The sequence below is a fragment of the Vigna umbellata genome, chromosome 4 (genome assembly GCF_029865625.1).
Source record: "Vigna umbellata cultivar VRB3 chromosome 4, Vumbellata_1.0, whole genome shotgun sequence".
NCBI classification, from domain to species: domain Eukaryota; kingdom Viridiplantae; phylum Streptophyta; class Magnoliopsida; order Fabales; family Fabaceae; genus Vigna; species Vigna umbellata.
In genome coordinates, this window is record NC_142168.1 from 27,348,652 (window position 1) to 27,369,662 (window position 21,011).

Below are 21,011 nucleotides of genomic sequence, written 5' to 3' on the forward strand. Positions count from 1 at the left end.
TAAATAATTGTTTGAATTTAAAAAATAGTTACTGAAAATAAAATTAGAAAACTATTTATTGTTGAGTAATTGTTTGAATTTAAACAAATAATTATTAAGTAAATTAAAAAAATATGTTTACTTGAATTTTAAAAACTTATTTTTTTATTATGAGTAATTATATAAATTTTAGAAATTCGTTATTAAAAAAGACAAATTGAAAAAAATATTTATTTGGATTTTGAAAAAGAATTATTAAAGGGATAAAACTGAACAAAAAATTATGTACACCAACAAAATAAATTTCTTTTATTAATAGTATAACTTAATGAGATATATATATAAATTTTATACTTAATTTAAAAAATTTAGAAATGACCTAGTTTTTAAGAATGATTGTGAAGAGAAATTTGCATTTGTTGACGCCATATATTATAAATTGTCTCCAATTTATTACAAAATTCATTCAACAAAAGAGAAAAACATATTATTGTGAAGAGAAGTTCCTCTCCAAGTGAAAAGAGAGAAGGTGAAAAGGTATGCACAATTCTCAGCAAAGACACCAAAACAAAGAAGAAAAGAGAGAATGAAACCAAACTGATCTCAGCAAATTCCTTTATTCTTTCTTCTTCAACGATCTTTAGTTCTTTCGTAAGTCTCATCTTTTCTTGTTCTTTACTTCAAAACGCAACCTGAAAAATTCTGCTATTCCTGCTTCCTTAACCCCTTTTACTAAATCTCCTTTTATTCTCTCTTTTCAATCAAAAGTTGTTAACTTTATCTGATATTAGGGTTGCCCTTTTTTTAATTTTCCTTCATTTTTATTTTTCTTTTGTTAATGTTGATATTAAGATTTAGGGTTTTGTTTCCCCTTTATCAGAATCTCGCATTCCGCTATCATAGTTAAGTGCCGGGACTTTTTCTGAGGGACTTTTGGCGTGTTCGAATTTTGAGTTCTTTTATGCAATTGGTAATTTGGTTATGCTGTTGCTGCTTTTTCTTCAATTGAGTATATTTGATTCTCATTTTCAGTTAAGAGATTGCGTTGCTCAGTGATGAATTATATAGATTAGTAAGAGGACTGGTTGTGTTTTTGTTTTTGGATTTTGTTAGGTTGTTTATTTCATTTAGTGTTACTTGCTGTTTTGGTCTTTCTGTGTTGATTCTATTCCTGTGTGATGTGCTGTGCCTAATAACATAAACATATAGTGTAATTTGTTTCAAATTGAAGTGCCGACCAATACCTTTAGTTTATATACTGATTGGTTTAATAGGTTTAATATGTTAAGTTGATGGTAAGGAAATATGTTAAGTTGATGTTAGTAAGGAATAATGGGAATTGACGGGTGAAACAACGGAATCACGATCTGACTGGTTGGTTTGGTTAGGGCTTTAAAACATCAATGTAATGTAATGAAACCTTTCCATTTGTTTTATCTGGAAGCTGTAAATGTAACTGATATTCTTCTTAATGAAAATTTTATGCAATTTTGTGTTGTTTGTTTATCAAAACTTTTAGGTCCCACATTTTTAAACTGTTTAGCTGTTGCAGATTTGTAATTGTTGTCCAATGAAGAGGTGCATTTGTAAGCTTGAGTGTATTGTAGCATTACACAAATATTATCACCCTTGTATTTTCTATAATTGATTTTCACTGAATTTAATTTGCTATGCAGGTCGTTAATTTAGCTTGACTAGTTGAGGGAATCTTGTGAATTTATTCCCTTTTAGTTCTCGGTGTGGGTGCTCTCCTCCCTTTACTTTTTCTCTTTTAATTTATAACTTTGAGTGCTTCGTGGTTTTTGAATTGTTGAACATTTATAATTTATAATTATGTGATGTAATCATAAATTACTTAACATATATGTTAAGTTTTTTTAACATATTGGTCATCCTGCTACCATTAAGAGGATTTAGGGTTAGCTGCTCTGTGCTGGTATTTTGTGATTGGCAATTTTGATTAAATTGACGCCAAGATTTTATTCTACTCCTTTTAAGTACTTTGTTAGGATGCTTGTTATTTTTTTATAACATTAATGGTCTTGTCACAGCTGGATGCTTGTTGCTGCTTTGGTTATTTTCTAAAACTTGTGCAGGGTCCAATATTTTAAACTGTGTTGTATTTTGTAAGTGCTGACCATTGGCTGTTACGATTTTAAGGTTGAGACTACTGGTGCATTATCCAAATAATATTGCATGTGTATTTTCTGCATTTGAATTTTGTTGAATTCAATTTGCCTCTTGGGTTAATTTATTAACCAAAATTTGTTCTGTCTTTGCAGGTTCGGTTGCCATTGACAAATTTCTTATCAAAGCTTTATGGGAGCTCAAACTATGTAGAAATTTTTAAAGAAATAGGATATATTTAGATTGAAATGTGGATATTGTTATATCACAACAAATTCTTGAGAAAGTAGACAAGGAAATTGAGAAGCCCGGGCGACAAAAATGGAGTGCAATAAGGATGAGGCTACCAGGGCTAAAGAAATTGCGGAGAGGAAGTTTGCTGCAAAGGATATATCAGGTGCAAAGAAATTTGCTGTGAAGGCCCTAAATCTATATCCTGAACTTGAGGGTATTTCTCAAATGTTAGCAACACTTGATGTATATATTTCTGCTGAGAATAAAGCAAACGGAGAAGCAGATTGGTACGGTGTACTCGGTGTGGATTCCCTTGCTGATGATGATACAGTAAGGAGACAATACAGGAAGTTAGCTCTCATGCTTCACCCTGATAAGAACAAGTCCATCGGTGCTGATGGGGCCTTTAAACTTGTGTCAGAGGCATGGAGTTTACTGTCAGATAGGGCTAAAAGAGCAGCATATGATAAGAGAAGTGGAAAAGAACGGAAAGTTTCTGCCAAGTTTGGAGGTTCATCAGCACAAAAAAACACTAATGGTAGTTACAATTTTACTAAGACTACCCCTTCAGGTGCAACTGCTCAGAAGAATACCGCTAAAGAACACACTTCATCTTCTGCTCATAAGTCAAAATCAAATACATTTTGGACTGTTTGCAATAGGTGCAAAATGCAGTACGAGTATCTTAGAGTTTATCTTAACCTTAAGCTCTTGTGTCCTTGCTGCCGTACAGCATTTGTTGCTGTAGAGACTGCTCCTCCACCGGCAAGCGGTATTAGGCCTGCAACTCAATGGAATTTTTCACAGAAGAAGCAAACTTCCAATCGCCAAGTACCTAGTAAAAGCAAACCAAATGCCGGAAAGCATGACATGGCCGCTCCAAATGTTGGAGCAGGGTCTTATAATAATACTGAAACAGCCAGTTTTCAATGGGCTCCATTCTCAAAATCATCTGGTGTTTCCAACGTTGCTCAAGCTGCAAGTGTGGTTCAGCAGGCATATGACAAAGTGAGGCGAGATCGTGAGGAGGCACAAGCGGCTAGCAAAAGGGAAGAAGCCTTAAAAAGGAAGCAGCATGCTTCTAAAAAGGGTTACCATAATCCTGCTAAGAAAAGAAGAGGGGGCACGGAGGATGCAAGTGCAAGTGGTGGTAAGGAAAACCGAATGGGTGGGGGAACAAACCCATCTAAACAGGCTAATTTTGAGTATAATAGGGTTAATGGAATCAACAAGACCGACAGTGTGGGGGATATTTCCCCAGTTGAACTTCGGAATCTTCTTATGGAGAAAGCTAGAAAAGAAATTAGCAATAAACTCAGGGAAAATCAGTCAAATGCTGTTGATAAAACAGTGATGAAAGACAGTGGAAATAACTTCTATAAAGTGAACGATAAAGGAGAAAAAATCCTAAAAAATTCTGAAATGTGTGCTCGAGATAACATTGCCATCAAATCGTTTGCAGGCTCTGCAATCGCTAAAGGTAATAGAAAATTTCTAGAAACAACAGCTATAGAAGTACCAGATCCTGACTTCCATGATTTTTACAAAGATCGAACTGAAGTATCTTTCACTCAAAATCAAGTATGGGCTGTATATGATAATGATGATGGGATGCCTCGATGTTATGCAATGATTTGTGGCATCATCTCCCTGAATCCATTCAAGATAAAGATCAGTTGGCTCAACCCAAACACCAACAGTAAACTGGACCCCATAAAATGGGTTGCTTCAGGATTTTCAAAAATTTGTGGTGATTTCAGATTGAGCAGACCTGAAACCTGTAGCTCGCCCAACTTTTTCTCCCACAAGGTTAGGTGGAGAACAGGTGCTGATGGGGCTATTTGTATATATCCCAGGAAGGGGGATGTTTGGGCCATATATAGGAATTGGTCTCCTGACTGGGATGAGCTAACACCAGATGAGGTTATACACAAGTTTGATGTGGTTGAAGTACTTGAGGATTTTATTGAAGGGCATGGCATAGATGTTATCCCACTGGTCAAAGTGGCTGGATTCAGGACGGTATTTCACCACCACTTAGATCCAACAGAAATCAGGATCATTCCGATGGAAGAGATGTTTCGATTCTCTCATCAAATACCTTCATATGTACTCACAGGTCAAGAAGCTCCACATGCTCCAAAGGGTTGCAGGGTGTTGGACCCAGCTGCTACTCCAATTGAGTTTCTTCAGCTAATAGAAGTTGTGAAGGAGGAAGACATGGCAGACAAAGATGATACTGATGTCAAAGAATTAAATGATAACATAGAAAAATATAGAATTATGGGAAAAATTGAGGAAGAAAAGGAGGGGAAGGATGAAGACATGCAGGAAGTTGATACAAGTGTAAACATGACAAAAGCTAATAGTGAGGAAATGATCAATGATGTGGGAAAACATGAGGAAGGAAAGCAGGAAAAGAACAAAGATATGCAGTCAGTAGAAACTTTGGATGAGGACAGAGAGAAACAAAATACGCAGTAGCTTGTAGCAGCGAAGGAATGTAGCATGCTAGATGGGATGGACTTTTGGAATCTCTGGCTCGTGCAAGGATGAAGAATACTAGAAAGCCAGAATTAATTTGACAAAACAGGATCCAGATAGAGTTGACATTGTGATTAGTTATTATACAAAGGTAAATTTTGTCAAAATTTTTCTAGCTATATGTTATTTGCTGTCACAAATTCAGGGATTTCACTTCTTTTCAAACATTGCAATAGCTCGTGCTCATACACCTATTTACATTTTAGGGTCTTACTCAATTTTGTTTCTTGTAAATCAGAGTAGTGGTATGATCTTCAACTGCTGTGCATAAATTTGTAAGATATTTAGCTCCGTTCAAAATTAATACAGACCTTACAAATTGATTCCAGTTTCTCAAATAATTTTTTTAAATCAGGATCGATATGTTGTGTTACCCGATTTCTCTCATTTAGTACATGCTGCGTCTAATATGCATATTTAGGGCATGGTGCACCAAACAATATATTTTATGCAGATTATAGGATCTTCATCTTCTTCTCTTTACTAATTAAAAAGTTACTTAAAACAATATATTTTATGCAGATTATAGGATCTTCATCTTCTTCTCTTTACTAATTAAAAAGTTACTTAAAACAATATATTTTATGCAGATTATAGGATCTTCATCTTCTTCTCTTTACTAATTAAAAAGTTACTTAAAATTTCGGCTAGTTATTACTTAGCGTGATTTTAAACCTATCTAAATACCATATTCTTCACTGCATACCAATTTCAAGCATACTGGGTTTTATGAAGTACTATATATATAATTTTATTATATAGATCTCGTTGTAGGCTTTGAAATACCAAGTAAATTTTTTTAGGTTTAGCATAGTAGCAATGTCAAAAAATTGGTAACAAAACCAGTTTCTGTCTAAAGGGTTGAGATTTGAGAAGTCATTAACTAGGTATGTTTCCTGCCTAAGATTTTGTACTGTCTTTGCTTTTTTACGTTAGATTTTAAAAACAATTTTACGGAAATTAAAAAGAACAGTTATTTTGTTAAGGACATTACAGTTGTTAAAGTTTATGTTATTTTTTGAAAGTTACATGTAAAAGGAAAAAAAAAAAAAAACTTTTTATACTTTTGTCCCTTGTTGGGAAACTTGTATTTAGTTTTAATACTTTAAATTTTGGAATACGTGATTTCAAATATTTTTATAATTAAACTTATCACTTAATAGACGATTATTAGCTGCCACAATGTACACGCGCGCGCACATATATATATATATATATATATATATATATATATATATATATATATATATATATATATATATATATATATGCTTCGCAAAATTATTTGTGATAATATCATTACTTTTCTTAACTAATTAAATAATACGGAAATGTTAATATTTTTTTCCAGTCTCCATACACAATTTATAAAATTAATAATTCATTTACTACAAAGTTGTAAAATAATTAAAGGTATTTTGATAAAAAAGATTAAAAAGTCTTAAAAACTTTTATAAAAAACCATCAACAATTTCTTGAAAGAGTTTTTATAAACAAATTCTGAGATACCTAATGATAAAAAAGTTACTCATATTTCTATTTCTTTATCTAGATAATTTTCTAAAGCAAAGAAAGAGGAGGGAATAATTTTATCAAATGTCCCAAATTTAAGAAAAATACACAATATATATATATATATATAATAATTTTAAAGGTTTTTTATTATTATAAATCTTTTTGTAATTTTTCTATTTATCTTTTTCTTTCCCATGACATTTCTTTTACGTGTGTTTTTTGTCTCCTTCCCATCCTTCTCACTACTCAAGACATACATTTTGAAGAAAATATACCATCAATTTCTCTTCATTTTATATTAAAGTTTACACATATTTTGTTCTTTAATTTTATTTGTATAAATTTATTCTTGGTTATTTCTAATTTTGTTAAGAAAGACCAACAACTTTAAGTCTATTACCATATTATATATGTCACAGTTCTTTGTAAAATTACATTAGGAATTTTCGAACACGAATTTGCGAATGCATTTCATGAGTTACATATTTTTTTCACTGGAGGTGTTATATATCTTTTAACAGTTACATATCACTTAAATATATTAATAAAAATCAAAATATTTCATATTATCATTTAAACTAAAACACATCTAAATGGTATAAATATAAATAACTCAAAATACTATATATCTCCTATATATCATTTAATATATTAAAAGAATTTAAAATAAATTGAATTAAAAAGATTATGTCTATTTAATTTTAAAATTTAGAGGCAAAACTATATCAATATTTACAACAAACACAAATTCTAATTTTGTCTCAAAATTGAGCTACTAAATAGACATTTATCCCAAAATTTACTCATAACATATCAAATGTGATTGCTCTTGATCAAACACATATCACGAACTCGTGTTGTATAAGTATTTGATGTTCTTCGTCTTAAGAAAAGAAGGCAAATGAAGCGAAACCTGAACGAACATGTGTTGGAAACACTGAGCAAGTGCAATCATCTGAATCATCTGAAGCAACTTCAGGGTTACCTCACCACTCTCGGCCACGCCCATACCCACTTCTACGCCTTCAAGCTTCTTCGCTTCTGCGCCCTCGCTCTCTCCGACCTCTCCTATGCACGCCTCATCTTCCACCACCACCCGTCCCCCAACACCCACCTCTTCACTGCAATCATCACCGCCTACGCTGCCCACCCTTCCAACCACCCCTCCGTCCTCATCCTCTTCCGCCACATGCTACGCTCCCAGACCACCCGCCCCAACCAATTCATCTTTCCCCACGCGCTCAAAGCATGCCCGGACTCATGCGCCGTTGATTCACTGCATGCCCATATCATTAAATCCGGGTTTCTCCACTACCCTGTCGTGCAAACGGCGCTAGTTGACTCTTACTCCAAGGTTTCCGGTGGGTTACCGGATGCAAAGAAGGTGTTTGATGAAATGTCTGAGAGAAATGTGGTGTCTTTTACCGTTATGGTTTCTGGGTTTGCTAGGGTGGGGGATGTTGAGAGTGCGGTGAGGGTGTTTGATCAGATGCCCGTGAGAGATGTGCCGTCGTGGAATGCTCTCATTGCTGGGTGTGCTCAGAATGGGGCTTTCACTCAGGGGATTGAGTTGTTTAGGAGAATGGTTTGGGAGCGTAATAGGCCGAATGGGGTTACTGTGGTCTGTGCACTTTCGGCTTGCGGCCACGCGGGGATGCTCCAGCTTGGGAGATGGATACATGGTTATGTGTACAAGAATGGGTTTGTATGTGACTCGTTTGTCTCGAATGCGCTTGTTGATATGTATGGGAAATGTGGAAGCCTTGGAAAAGCAAGGAAGGTTTTTGGGATGAATCCGGAGAAGGGGTTGACTTCATGGAACTCGATGATTAACTGTTTTGCGTTGCACGGGCAGAGTGAGAGTGCAATTGCCATTTTTGAGCATATGGTGGGGTCTGGTGGCGGCGTGAGACCGGATGAGGTCACCTTCATTGGTTTGTTGAATGCTTGTACTCATGGTGGATTGGTTGAGCAGGGTTATAGGTATTTTGAGATGATGGGTCGGGAATATGGGTTAGAGCCGAGGATCGAGCACTACGGGTGTTTGATAGACCTTCTTGGTCGAGCAGGGAGGTTTGATGAGGCAATCGAAGTTGTCAATGGTATGAGCATGGAACCAGATGAGGTTGTTTGGGGTTCTTTGCTTAATGGATGTAAGGTGCATGGCCGGACTGATTTGGCTGAATTTGCGGCCAAAAAACTGCTTGAAAAAGATCCACATAATGGAGGTTACGGTATAATGTTGGCCAATGTATACGGGGAGTTGGGACAGTGGGATGAAGTGAGGAATTTGAGGAGAACACTGAAGCAGCAAAAGTCTTATAAAGTTCCAGGGTGCAGCTGGATTGAGGTTGATGACCAGGTTCATCAGTTCTATGCTCTTGACGAATCGAATCCAAAGATAGAAGAGTTGTACGGGCTCTTGGAAAGTCTCGTTGGTTTTAAAAATGAAGTCGTGGTTGATCTGTAGTCCGTGACCTGAACAGTTTTGAACTCACCATACTACATTTGGAGGATTAAACAGAAGAAAAATCAATTGAAACCCAATTTTTTGATAAAAGCCAGTGCTGACCTTGCAACTATTTCCTGGTACATACAGCCACATCAGATGACCAAGGATTTTTCTAGTGACACCAAATTGTTTGACGTAATTATTCTCTCGTGTCCTCGCAACTCCGAAGATTTATCAAGAACAGAGAAACAGAGGGAAAAAAACAGCCATGTCTATATTTTATTTATTTTGGTTGGACCACTGTATCATATCAACAAGCTGTCTAAACCTAGTCCAGTTTTTTATTCCTGGGCTGTTTTTTGGCAACGTAAACTACAAAGGGAAGACATACCCACAATCTTTGAATTTCGTTTCTCTGAAAGATGTAATTGAAGGATGCTTTAGTATATCTGATTCTCATGCAAACATGACAAAATTCTTCAGCCACATTATACGACCAAAGGTTTGCAGTTTACCCCGTGTAAATGATATTGAATGCTATAATATTTATTTTGCACATCATGTAGTGACATAATCTGTGTTATATCTGTTTTAAGTATGTCTAACATTGTCTTGATGGAAGCGAATATTTTGAAAGCTTTAACAAATGGATAACACATTCTCCACTAATGGACCTCGTACTTTGTTATGTATTTTCTTGTCATTCCCTTACTACTTTATTTAATAATCAAAGGCTAAAATTTGAGTTAGACCACAACAAAATCAACAAGCTAATCAGACAAGACCAGTGTTACATGATAACAACCAAAGATCTCTGTAGAACTCTTTATCCACAAAATCCTTGCTCAGAGTACATACCCTTTTTTATCGATCATTTATTAGCACACAAAAAGTCCACGGGAGTATTGTTATTATCATTTATTAATAATTCAAAGATCTTGCTTGCGCTCATCATCCCCTGCAATGTTAACCACCCTTGAAGCTTTGGTCTTTTCAGGTGACAACTTGGCCATGGTGAGAGTAAGCACTCCATTCTCTAACCTAGCCTTGAGAGAATCAAAATCTACATTGTCTGGTAACTTGAACTGCCTCCAGAATTTGCCATAAGATCTCTCCACTCTATGCCAGTGATCCCCTTCCTTCTCCTCCTCCTTCTTCCTTTCTCCACTCACTCTCAGCACTGTATTCCCCTCCACTTCTATCTTTATATCATTTTTCGTCAACCCTGGCACATCTATCATTATAACATGTCCCTCTGGTGTCTCCTTCCAATCTACTCGTGCAGGTGACACAGCCATGGATGCCTGATCTTTGCCAAACCCAAATGGGATTTGCTCTAACGCACGAAATGGATCAAGGAAACGATCAGACAATATGTCAGCCCAGAGTGCATCAGGACGATCTGTAAATGGTTGCATAAACCCTTTTGCCTTGGATAGAAAACCAGCAAGAACAAGCAAAATCAGTGGTACTAGTACTAAGTTTCTCATTTTTGTTTTGAAATGATTAGGTGCCTTCTGTTTAGGTACGCACAAAAGAATTGGAAAATTGAGAGAAACAGATTGTGTTTGATTTTGGCTATATCTGAAGTTTGTCTTGAAGCTTTATTTAAACTAATCAAGTTTTACCAATTCATCTTATTTTTCCCCCTTTATTTATGGGTTTCCATTAGATTTAAGAGGTAGCCATAATTTTCTTATTTATTTTAATTATTTAATGTATTTTATGAAGCCTGTCTAAAGACTTTTCCGTATATTCCGCAACACCAGAAATGATGATTTATTAAATCATGTGTTAAGAAGTTCTATTCCTTATTTCATGCTTTTGATTGAGTGTTAATTTTATTCTAGTATTGTAATGTTCGGTATCAGAACTGATTAGATGTGACATTAATTGCTATTGTAAGCTTAAGAGAGTGAGTAAAAAAAAAAAAGATAGATAGAAAAAAAAGTTATAGTGAGTGAGAAACAAGAGTTTTCGTAGTCATAAAAAATATATTACAAGAGGGAGTTATGATAATAGATTATAATATTATATGGTCGGATTCCAACTAAATGGAAAACTTGATTATAAATATAAGGAGTTGTTAATAACTTACCATTTAAAGACTTACAAAATTTGAAACTTCATTGACTAGGATTTACTAGATGAAGCTAACAAAGAAAATAAAAGGAAAGATAAATTGATACTATCCCTTACAAGGAGTAGACTATTTTATTTTCGCTAAAATTATGAATTACAAAATTGTTAAAAATGTGTGGAACATTTTAAACTTATCATAAAAAGGAATAAAGAAGAAATAAAAAAAATCAAAGTTGCAATCTATGCACAGATATTATGACAAATTTGAGATGTTCAAGTCAGAAAGTGTTGAACAATATTTCACTTACATAATTGGTCTTATTAATAAAATGTATATAAAGAAGAGGTACTTGACAAAAGCAAAAAAGTAGAAGAGAAAATTTTACCTACCTTTTAATATAATTATGTGATGACCATGATGTTGGCAAAAGAAGATGATAAAGACCTATGTTAAAAACTCAAAATGATGACAACAAATATCGAAAGTTGTATTTTATTTATATACGTGATTAAATTTTTATAATAAGTCATTACTGAATAAATTAAGTGTAATGAATAAATTAGGTGTAAGATTTAGCTTATAGGATCAGAAAGCAGCGTACACAACTTAAGAAAATTTTTATTTTTCATATAAGCTCAAAAATAATTGATTATCTAAATAAAATCAAGATTTTCATAAAAGACTTTGTGATAATCAATTATTTATTTATGATAATTAATTATCATAACGAGAATTTTTTTAAAAAAACTAATGTGATAATCATTTATCTCTTAAAATTAAAGAAATAGATTATCAGTAACAATTGTAACTTGACTTTACAAGTTCTTGATCTAATTTTAAAAAGAGAAAGTTTATATATTTAGTTAAACCTAATTTTGAAAGCAATTTTTTCATTCGGAGGTTTAAAGTTGTGACTGTTAGAGAAACTCTGTTTGTGAAAAAGAGCTTTGAAAAATCTAGTATGGACAGAGTGATAACTTTGAGTAAGTGATTCTTGGGTGATTGACTATTGTTGCTAAGAGAAGTTGTTCATTTGTGTGAGTCAAAGGAGGTGATTCATTCCTTGTGTGATTTAAAGAAAGTGTCTTTCATCTATTGTGTCTTTTAAGAGTTTATAAACCTTAAACTCTTTCTTTTGTGATTGTAAGTTTAGTTTATTTTATTGTTTGAGTTAATCCCTCTTTAGAGAGATTAAAAACTATACATAAAGTCTTTTGATCAGAACAAGTATAAAATACCTTGTATGATCTTCACTCTTTAAATTATTTGTTGTTATTATAAAAGAAAAGATTTTAATTGAACTTTGATCTTAGAAAGGGGAAATTTGTTTAAATGTACAATTTTATATTAATAAACCAATTCACTCCCCCTCTTAGTTTTATTCAACATAAACATTCTATTGCACCATTCTAACATATGATAATAAATTCCCAAACACATCTTTTAAAGGAAAAGGATGTGACAGTTTCAATCAATGGAGAAATCCCAATTTAAGTCCATATGTAACACCCCAATTTAAGTCTAGAGACATTCGTCCTCTGACTTTGACATTCTAAAGGCTCTCCGTATAGATACTTTTGTCCTCTAACCTCAACACTTAAGAACCGAGTATCTAACACTAGTCAATAGAGTTCTTTGCCTAGAAACATTTGTCCTCTTACTTTGACACTCTAAAGACCCTCAACAGCAAGTATCACTTTATTAAGTTCTTAGTTTAAAAGACATTCATCCTCTAACCTCGACACTCAAGAACCAAGTATTAAACACCAGTCAACATAGTTCTCTATCAAAAGACACCTGTCTTATGGCTTTAACAGTCCAAATACCCTATACACACAATCACACCCAAACACAGTTCATAAAGTTCTCTACTTAGAAACATTTGTCCTTTAAATTTGACACTCTAAGAACCATCCATTCCATCAAGTTACTCACCACAAGGGATCCTCTCAAGGGCACCCACTCGAGGAGCATGCTTTGAACAAAGCCCATACAATGCTAAAAAAAGCCTACCCTAACAAATAACATAGCGCTAACCCGAGCTTACACAATACTCACATGGAGCTACTCACATGCATTCATTGAAAGACCGAGTCTTTTCCACTCTTACCCAATAAAGCTAACAAGTGAAGTCTTATCAAGTTCATAGTCTAGTTTAATCAAAATTGAATTGTACGGTGAGGAGTATGTTTAGAAGTTGTGGAGTTATTTAGAAGAAGAAGTAAAAATAGCTTTTTTCTTGAGGAGATGAATGTTTTCAATTCCTTTAATGCTAGTGTAGATTTGAAAGATGAAAGGTTTGCCTTTGTACTTTTCCAAATGGGGTTACTATCAGCCATATGTGTTGTATAATTGGAATTCATTTATTGGGATAATGGGAGCTAAAGTTAATTCATTTGTGGTACCATATCCCTCTCCAATTTGTTGAAAAAGGAGCTTCTGACTTTTGTTTTCTTAAACAATGATGAAGATGTTCAACATGTGATTCATTAACATCCAGTAACGGTCCTTATGGAGCTTATGTGAATTAAGGTTGAGAAGTTTGACTATGTTTGTGATCCATTATCCATTGATGATGATGGAGTGACTAATGTTAATCTTTGATATGTTTTGTAAGTAAGCTAATGTAATCTCATTTTCTTTATGTATTTGTGTTTTATGACAACCTTATAATGGTTCAAGTTAGAGTAATGAAATTTGTATTTGTGTTTTATGAAAAACTTGTAATGGTTTAAGTAAGAGTAATGAAATTTTTATTTGTTTTATATACTTATACATTTTTCTTTTTTTAATTTTTATTCTCATCTCCTATTGTTTAATAAATGAAAACGAAAAAAATTTATTTCCAAAGTATAATTTAACAAAACTTAAACACATAAGTAAATATTTCAAAAACATATAACTTTTTTTCCTTCTTCTCTTTATTATAACGAAAATAAAACAAAAGAGATTAAAAAACCAGTTTGAAAATTGGTTTCCTGAGAACCGAGTTTTAACTAGTAACCCAACTAATGTTAACAAAAGGCTGGAATTTAGCTATTCGAGAACCGAATTTTGAATTGTAATAAAGAAAAATAATAAACTAGCTCTGAATTCGGTTCTCAAAGAACCGACTTTCTACTAGTAGCTCGATTGTTCACAAAAACGAAGGTCAGAATTTGGCTTCACGAGAACTAAATTTTGACATCTAATAAAAAAAAGGTTAAATATGTTTTTGGTCCCTTAACTTTTGATGAAAATTAGAATTAGCCTCTCTTCCAAATTTTGACCTAATTTAGTCCTTTAACTTTAGAAATGTATGAATTTAGTCATTTTAACCAAATTTTGTTGAGATTATTAATGCATTTCATGATAATATTTGAGTTATTTACACTGTTTGACACATTTTCTCTTTAATGTTAGTTGAGAAACATGTTTGAAACTTCAAACAAACTTAACAAAATTTGATTAAAAGGATTAAATTGCACTTATAAAGATGAGAGACTAAGTTAATCCAAAGTTTAAAAAAAAAACTAATTCCAATTTTCACTAACAGTTAAGAGAGTAAAAACATATTTAACCCTAAAAAAAGTAGAAACCAGTTCGAAAATCAATTCCATGAGAACCGAGTTCCGAATGATTGCCCGATCAATGTTAACGAAAAAGAAGGTTAGATTTCGGCTCCCTAGGGACCAAATTATGACTTGTAAAAAAAAGTAAATACAAAACTAGCTTAAAAATTGGTTCCCTGGAAACCAAGTTCCGACTAGTATCTCAACCGATGTTATTGAAGAAGAATGTCAGAATTCGACTACTTCGAATTCTGACTTGTAATAAAAGATATATACAAAACTAAGTTAAAATCATTACAAGAAAAACAAGTATTACTGACGACTAAAATTCGTTGATTTTTTGACATGCCAAAATTTGTTAGTAATAGTGCAGTCGGTAACATTTACCGACGAAATGTTACACCCATCGATAATTATCAAAGAAAAAAAGTCATTGGTAATTATAGAAAAAATATGGAGGTAATTACCGAAGATATATTCATCAATAATTACCGAAGAAAAAAATCGTCGATAAATTTTGTTAGTAAATATCATGACCTGGTTCATCTTCGTCAACCATGATCTTCTAATGTTCCTCCACTCACGCCACCAATTCTCCTCACCAAATCATTCCAGAACCATTATCATCCAGAAACACCATTATTATATATATTCCAACTATTCATCACCCTTCAACCATCCAACAGAGAACACAATACACATGGCACTCTCTTTGTCTCCCTCCTCTCTAATACTTTTTTCTTCCTATGGAATGACGTAGCTATTGGTGCAGAGGAATATTTGTTAGTTTTTGACGTAGTTAGGCTTGGAAGAAAGAATTCGTTGCCAACACCAACTCCATTGAATGTTTCGATTGTCGTGATGGTGGATTGCAACATCGCAGTGCGACCTATTGGAAAGGATTTTAGTGACTCTGTTTGGCACTCTTGCGAAAAAAAGGATGAAAAATAATCTCCCCAAGCAAGAAGAACAAGAAGAAAAAGAGAGGAACAGGATGCTAGTGACACTTTCGAACGACAATGCCTTTGATGGTTGGAGGACGTGGCTGGCGAGCAAACACGCGGTGGTAGGATTGAAAGAAACCCTTGTGTGGAAGAGTGAAATTAAAGGAAGAAGGGGCGAAAGTTGCAATGTCGCGTGAGCTGCTGGGCACGACAAGCGGCAACCACGAATGGAGCTTGGTGAAAATGACACCATTAAAAGAAGAACGAAACCTTACGCAGGGAAAGAGAGGCTAATCGGTGCCATCAATAGTGGTTGTGATTGCAAGCGTTGTGGTACGATGAGTTGTGATGTGTGAGCAGTGACAACCTGGTCTACAGTTGGTGGCTTGCGAATGTGAATGAGACGAGGAATGATTCTTACATGGTAAAGAAGATGAGAGGGCGAAGAAGATGAGATGGGATGGGTGGAAAATTTGCTACTTTTTATTGATGAGTTTGTCTATAGAATATTCCGTTAGTAAATAAAATATTATTGATAGATTTATTAATGAGTTTTTTCGTAAGTAATGAATCAATTGATAATTAAAATTTCAAAATCCATTGGTAAAATCTGTCGATAATTGAAATCTACTTACAAATTTATTTTCTTTCGTTAAAACTTCATCAATAATTGTATGAGGTTTTGTAGTGAATTCAATTTCCCTAGAACCAAGCTACGACTGGCAGCTTGACTGTTCACGAAAACGAAGATCAAAATTCGGCTCCAGAAAACAAAATCTGACCTATATAAGAACCGTGCGATCTTTGTGAATATGTTGCATAATATGTTACATGGAGAATTTCAAAATGAAACCGTGTTATATAAAAAAAAAATGATAAAGTTTATTCAAGAAATAAGGTAGAAAAATAATAGGTTTAATTGTTCAGATGGTCTTCACTTTCAAGATAGTGAGTCGACTTGGTCTCTGCTTTTAAAAAAGTGTCAATTACATACACAATCGCGTTAATGTGCTTCAATGAGGTCTGTTTCGTTAATTTTCTAGTAACAATGTTAATTGTGTAATGATGTGACAAAACAATGTGGTGATGGGGTAAAATAGTATGATGATGCGGGAAAACTGTGTGGTGATGTGACAAAACACATTTACAACATGTAAAAATATAGTAAATAAAAAGAAGGAAAAGGACAACACAGTAACATCAAATTTGAATCATCATCTTTATCTCTACACGCCCTTTCTCTGCATATGTTCTTCCCTTTTACTCACATATTTTATCAATTTCTTGCAACATCTCATTCTTTCCACATTTTCTCCACAAAAGGGAAAAGACATAATAACAATAATAATGAGCAAAGCTACATTCTACCTTGAAATGCAATCAATATTGTACACATGGATACTCAAATTTAACTTCAAATAGCAGAGTGAACAAACATTAATTTCAAAATTTTCAAGACAATAAAAACATCCCCTTGTTGTGCTAATGTAAAATCCAAGAACCCCTTACTTCATGTGCATCAAGAAAAGGTCGAAGAGAGTCAAAATCACTGTCCAAGTTAAATCAAACCCATCCATCTTCTCAATGCAATCAAGTGCCTACTTTTCCAAATCTTGGTGACACAATCCACTACGGCGTTCCACGGTAGCAAAAACAACATCATGCTCTGTTCCATGAAAACAAAAACTCTCATCCAAATCACATGTCAAAGGTGCAAGCGTTGTTGGGAATCGTTGACAAGAAGCTCTACAGACTTCCGTTCCGCTCCAACACTAACGTGGTGGTGGAGGAGACCCTTGATTGCTTTCAAAATGGACAATTATTTTTCTAAACCCTGATATTAAAATAATTTCACATTAGAAAATTACAAATATATTTCGTTACATCACCTTACAATTAACACTATTGTTAGAAACATAATCAAATGAACTTAATTATTAATGCGATTATGAATGAAGTTGACATTTTTTTAAAAAACAAAATCAAGTAAATACACTGTTATAAAAATATAATTATCCGAACAATTAAACCAAAATAATAATAACTTAACAAAAATAACAAGTAAAAACAAATTGAGCGACGTCTGATGTGATAATTTTAGCAGAATAATTTTTCTACATATAAGAAATAAAACTTGTAAGGATATTATCTCTCAAATTTAATTCAAGTTTGGTAATTGTTTTTCAGTCAACAAAAACCTTTTCAAAATTTAAATCAAATTATAAAGTTAACTATTAATTCTTTTTCTTCAAATCTAAAACATTTGAATGTTAATTACTTCGTTTATTATATATATATATATATATATATATATATATATATATATATATATATATATATATATATATATAATTGCGTGCTTAAAATTTCTTTTATTATAAAAAAAAATTTAACAATATTTTTACAATAACCGGTAGAAATCGTTTGTTGTTTAACAAAAAGAAACCACTGGAATACGTTGGAACATTCTTGCACCCTCTTTCACTTCCAGAACCCCCTTTTCCTCATCGAAATATCAAATACTAGAACATTCTTCTTTTCTCTACATTATACTATCACACTTCGATTTTACCATTGCATGTTTCAAGAACAACTTAACCCTTTCCCACATTCTCTCTCCCTGTATATATAAAACCACCATCACCTTATATCTTCAACCAGTTTCAAAACAAACTTCAGATATAGCCAAAACCAAACACACAATCTGTTTCTCTCAATTCTCCAATTCATCTGTGAGCACCCGTTTACACATTTCAAAGCACAAATGAGAAACTCAGTGCTAGTGCCACTGATCTTGCTTGTTCTTGCTGGTTTTCCATCGAAGGCAAAAGGGTATCTGCAACCATTAACAGATCGTCCTGGTGCACTCTGGGCTGACATATGGTCTGATCGTTTCCTTGACCCGTATCGTGTGTTGGAACAAATCCCATTTGGGGTTGGCAAAGATCAGGCATCCATGGCTGTGTCACCTGCGCGAGTAGATTGGAAGGAGACACCAGAGGGGCATGTTATAATGATCGACGTGCCAGGGTTGAAGAAAGATGAGATAAAGATAGAAATTGAGGGTAATAGAGTGCTGAGAGTGAGTGGAGAAAGGAAGAAGGAGGAGGAGAAGGAAGGCGATCACTGGCATAGAGTGGAAAGATCTTATGGAAAATTTTGGAGGCAGTTCAAAGTACCAGAGAATGTGGATTTTGATTCTCTCAGGGCTAAGTTAGAGAATGGAGTGCTTACTCTCACCATGGCCAAGTTGTCACCTGATAAGATCAAAGTTTCAAGACTGGTTAGCATTGCAGAGGATGATCAAGGAAAACAGGATCTTTGAATTGCTGATAAATGGTAATAGCTATATGTATACTGTTATGAACTTCTTGTGTGTTAGTAAATGATTCATGAAAAAGGGTTGGATTGTGTGGATAAAACATGTTCTACTGTACTAAGGTCTTTTTGTTGTGATCATGTAACAAGTTACTGGTCTTGTTTGATTTACTTAGTTGATCTTATTTTCTGGTCCCTCTCAAATTTTATCCTTTTATTATGAAATAAGGTTGTAACGGAATGACCTTTGAATAATACAATTTTTTTTCACATTTTAATAAGAAAGTGTGTTGATATTACAGAAATATGGACATGTCCATTAATTATTTTAATTTCCTTTGGTCCTTTCATTTAAAAAAAAAGCACCGACCATCACAATTTATCGAAAATGTAAAAAATTTATCGGTAAATGCTTTTTCCAATGAAATTTTGATAGATAAAAATCCATTTGGAATGTGATATTTAATTATCGATAAAATTACCTATTTTATAAAATCACACAGGGTCAATATTATTGAAGTAATAATATATGCTCATAGGTCTCCACTCATAATAAGTAGGCAAAAAGAAATCTAATAATGGACTGGGCTAGAATGAGTTATTGCCTACATATTTTCCTAATTTTTTAACCTAATATTAGCATGTATTTTAGGTCTTTAAGAAGTGAGGTTTTGAGTTCATTGTAAAATTTAGTATTTCAGCTGTCTCTTAGTTTTTCTCAGTCATTTTAAACTTGTTTTCATAAATACTTATTTGTTTTAGGGTGTTTTTTAATTCTTTTTTTTTTTTACAGTTTTGTATATTTTCCATTGTAATAGTTTTAGCTTTTAAATATTATAGGTGATAAATAGATTGTCCTTTTTTATAACTTGGATTCATATAATCTGTTCAATGTCTTAGAGGTTGGTTATACTCAATGCGATATAGATATTTGTGATATATAATATGTCACCTTTTGTTTTCTGTAACAATCTTTACTGTAATAACAAAATGTACTAAACTCGTTTTTCTAATATGCTCTGAATAATTATGGAAATGTAATATATATATATATATATATATATATATATATATATATATATATATATATATATAAATGTTGTGTATTAATTAATGTTTTTTCTAAACAAATACAACTTTATTGCATAAAATATTTATTTTCAATTTTTCATTAAATAATATTTACCCATATAATATTTGGGGTGTAACATATTTCACCTACTACTTAAATCTCTTTATAGCACAAAAACGATACTTGAAAACAGAAAAATGTGTTACCCAAGTCACATGAGTTATCAATTTAAATATTCTATTAAAAATTATTTTCTAATATGTTTTACAGGTTAATTAATATAAAAATTAATATAAATAAGATTAGTAATTTCGAATGTCTCTATTTGTGCAGAATTGTCTCAACTAAATCTTCGTATTCTTTTTTATCTCACTTAGGTCCCTATTTATGTAAAATTGTATCAATTGGAATCTTGTCGTTAATTTTAATGAACGACGTTAAAATTGTAGTGAAATAGGATGCTGACTTTGTATATGTGAGACAGGTGGTAGAGTTACGTAAAATTCAATTATTTTAAATTTTTAAAAACTATCTCTTTCTCTTATGAATGACTGAAACTTCTTCAATAGCTAGTATATGTATTCCTAAAAACCAGAAAAAACTAAATTAATTTTTGTAAGTACACACATCTCCATTCAGTATAAGCGGAATCCAATAACGAAAAATGTTGCATAATGAATGCCATGTTCTGGATGGCAGCAAAAATCAAATTAATTTTTATTCCTAATTAATTTCTTCATTAGATTAAAATTGGATTTCTAATTCTAATTTTCCACAGAGAACTCAAATAAGGGTTCAGACTTTGTATTTTTAGAATCTGGAAAACCCAGCCTTTGTTAGCTTTAGAAACCTGTTTTTTTTTTCCAGTTCGTCCTCTTTTTCTTTTATGTGAGCCACTAGAAGCTTCAAGCTTCTTCTTCTCTCTAATTTTGCGGATCACCCAACCTTGGGTAAAACCATCCTTGGCTCGTGCTTAGGGGGTGATCTCGCGAAGACGCGACAGAGGCGCGACGGAAAGGCACGTTGGCAGTTGTTATTCTTCTTCCCTTCGTTCTGATTCGCGGCAAGGAGGAAGCTTCCTTCTCCTCCTCTCCTTCTGTTTTTGATTGGGTTCCGTAGAGGTTTCTGTGCTGATACCTGATTTTTACAAACTGAGATTAGGGTTTTCACTTCAAATCGATTTAGGAAATCC

General features: G+C 33.2%; 4 protein-coding genes across 7 annotated transcripts; 3 read left to right on the forward strand and 1 right to left on the reverse strand.

The window, feature by feature from the left end:
* The first annotated feature begins 449 nt into the window (after positions 1-449).
* Positions 450-5,212, forward strand: LOC124835411 (uncharacterized). 4 transcript variants are annotated; one of them, XM_088113807.1, is made up of 4 exons: positions 450-630; positions 860-949; positions 1,656-1,718; positions 2,262-5,212. In XM_088113807.1, exon 4 carries the CDS (start codon positions 2,428-2,430, stop codon positions 4,822-4,824), a length of 2,397 nt encoding a protein of 798 aa, XP_087969933.1. In that variant the 5' UTR covers positions 450-630; positions 860-949; positions 1,656-1,718; positions 2,262-2,427; the 3' UTR covers positions 4,825-5,212. The 4 variants fall into 4 exon arrangements, with proteins under 4 accessions (XP_087969933.1, XP_047166287.2, XP_087969932.1 ...); XM_047310331.2 differs by lacking the exon at positions 1,656-1,718; XM_088113806.1 differs by lacking the exon at positions 860-949.
* A 2,034-nt stretch (positions 5,213-7,246) lies between these two features.
* LOC124835413 (Pentatricopeptide repeat (PPR) superfamily protein) lies at positions 7,247-9,412 on the forward strand. The gene has a single exon (XM_047310333.2). It carries the CDS (start codon positions 7,301-7,303, stop codon positions 8,867-8,869), a length of 1,569 nt encoding a protein of 522 aa, XP_047166289.2. The 5' UTR covers positions 7,247-7,300; the 3' UTR covers positions 8,870-9,412.
* Positions 9,413-9,554: 142 nt separating this feature from the next.
* Positions 9,555-11,385, reverse strand: LOC124835414 (22.0 kDa class IV heat shock protein-like). Its single transcript, XM_088114397.1, has one exon. The coding sequence runs from the start codon at positions 10,339-10,341 to the stop codon at positions 9,781-9,783; it is 561 nt and encodes a 186-aa protein (XP_087970523.1). The 5' UTR covers positions 10,342-11,385; the 3' UTR covers positions 9,555-9,780.
* Positions 11,386-17,918: 6,533 nt separating this feature from the next.
* LOC124835416 (22.7 kDa class IV heat shock protein-like) lies at positions 17,919-18,918 on the forward strand. The gene has a single exon (XM_047310336.2). It carries the CDS (start codon positions 18,194-18,196, stop codon positions 18,752-18,754), a length of 561 nt encoding a protein of 186 aa, XP_047166292.1. The 5' UTR covers positions 17,919-18,193; the 3' UTR covers positions 18,755-18,918.
* The last annotated feature ends 2,093 nt before the right edge of the window (positions 18,919-21,011 follow it).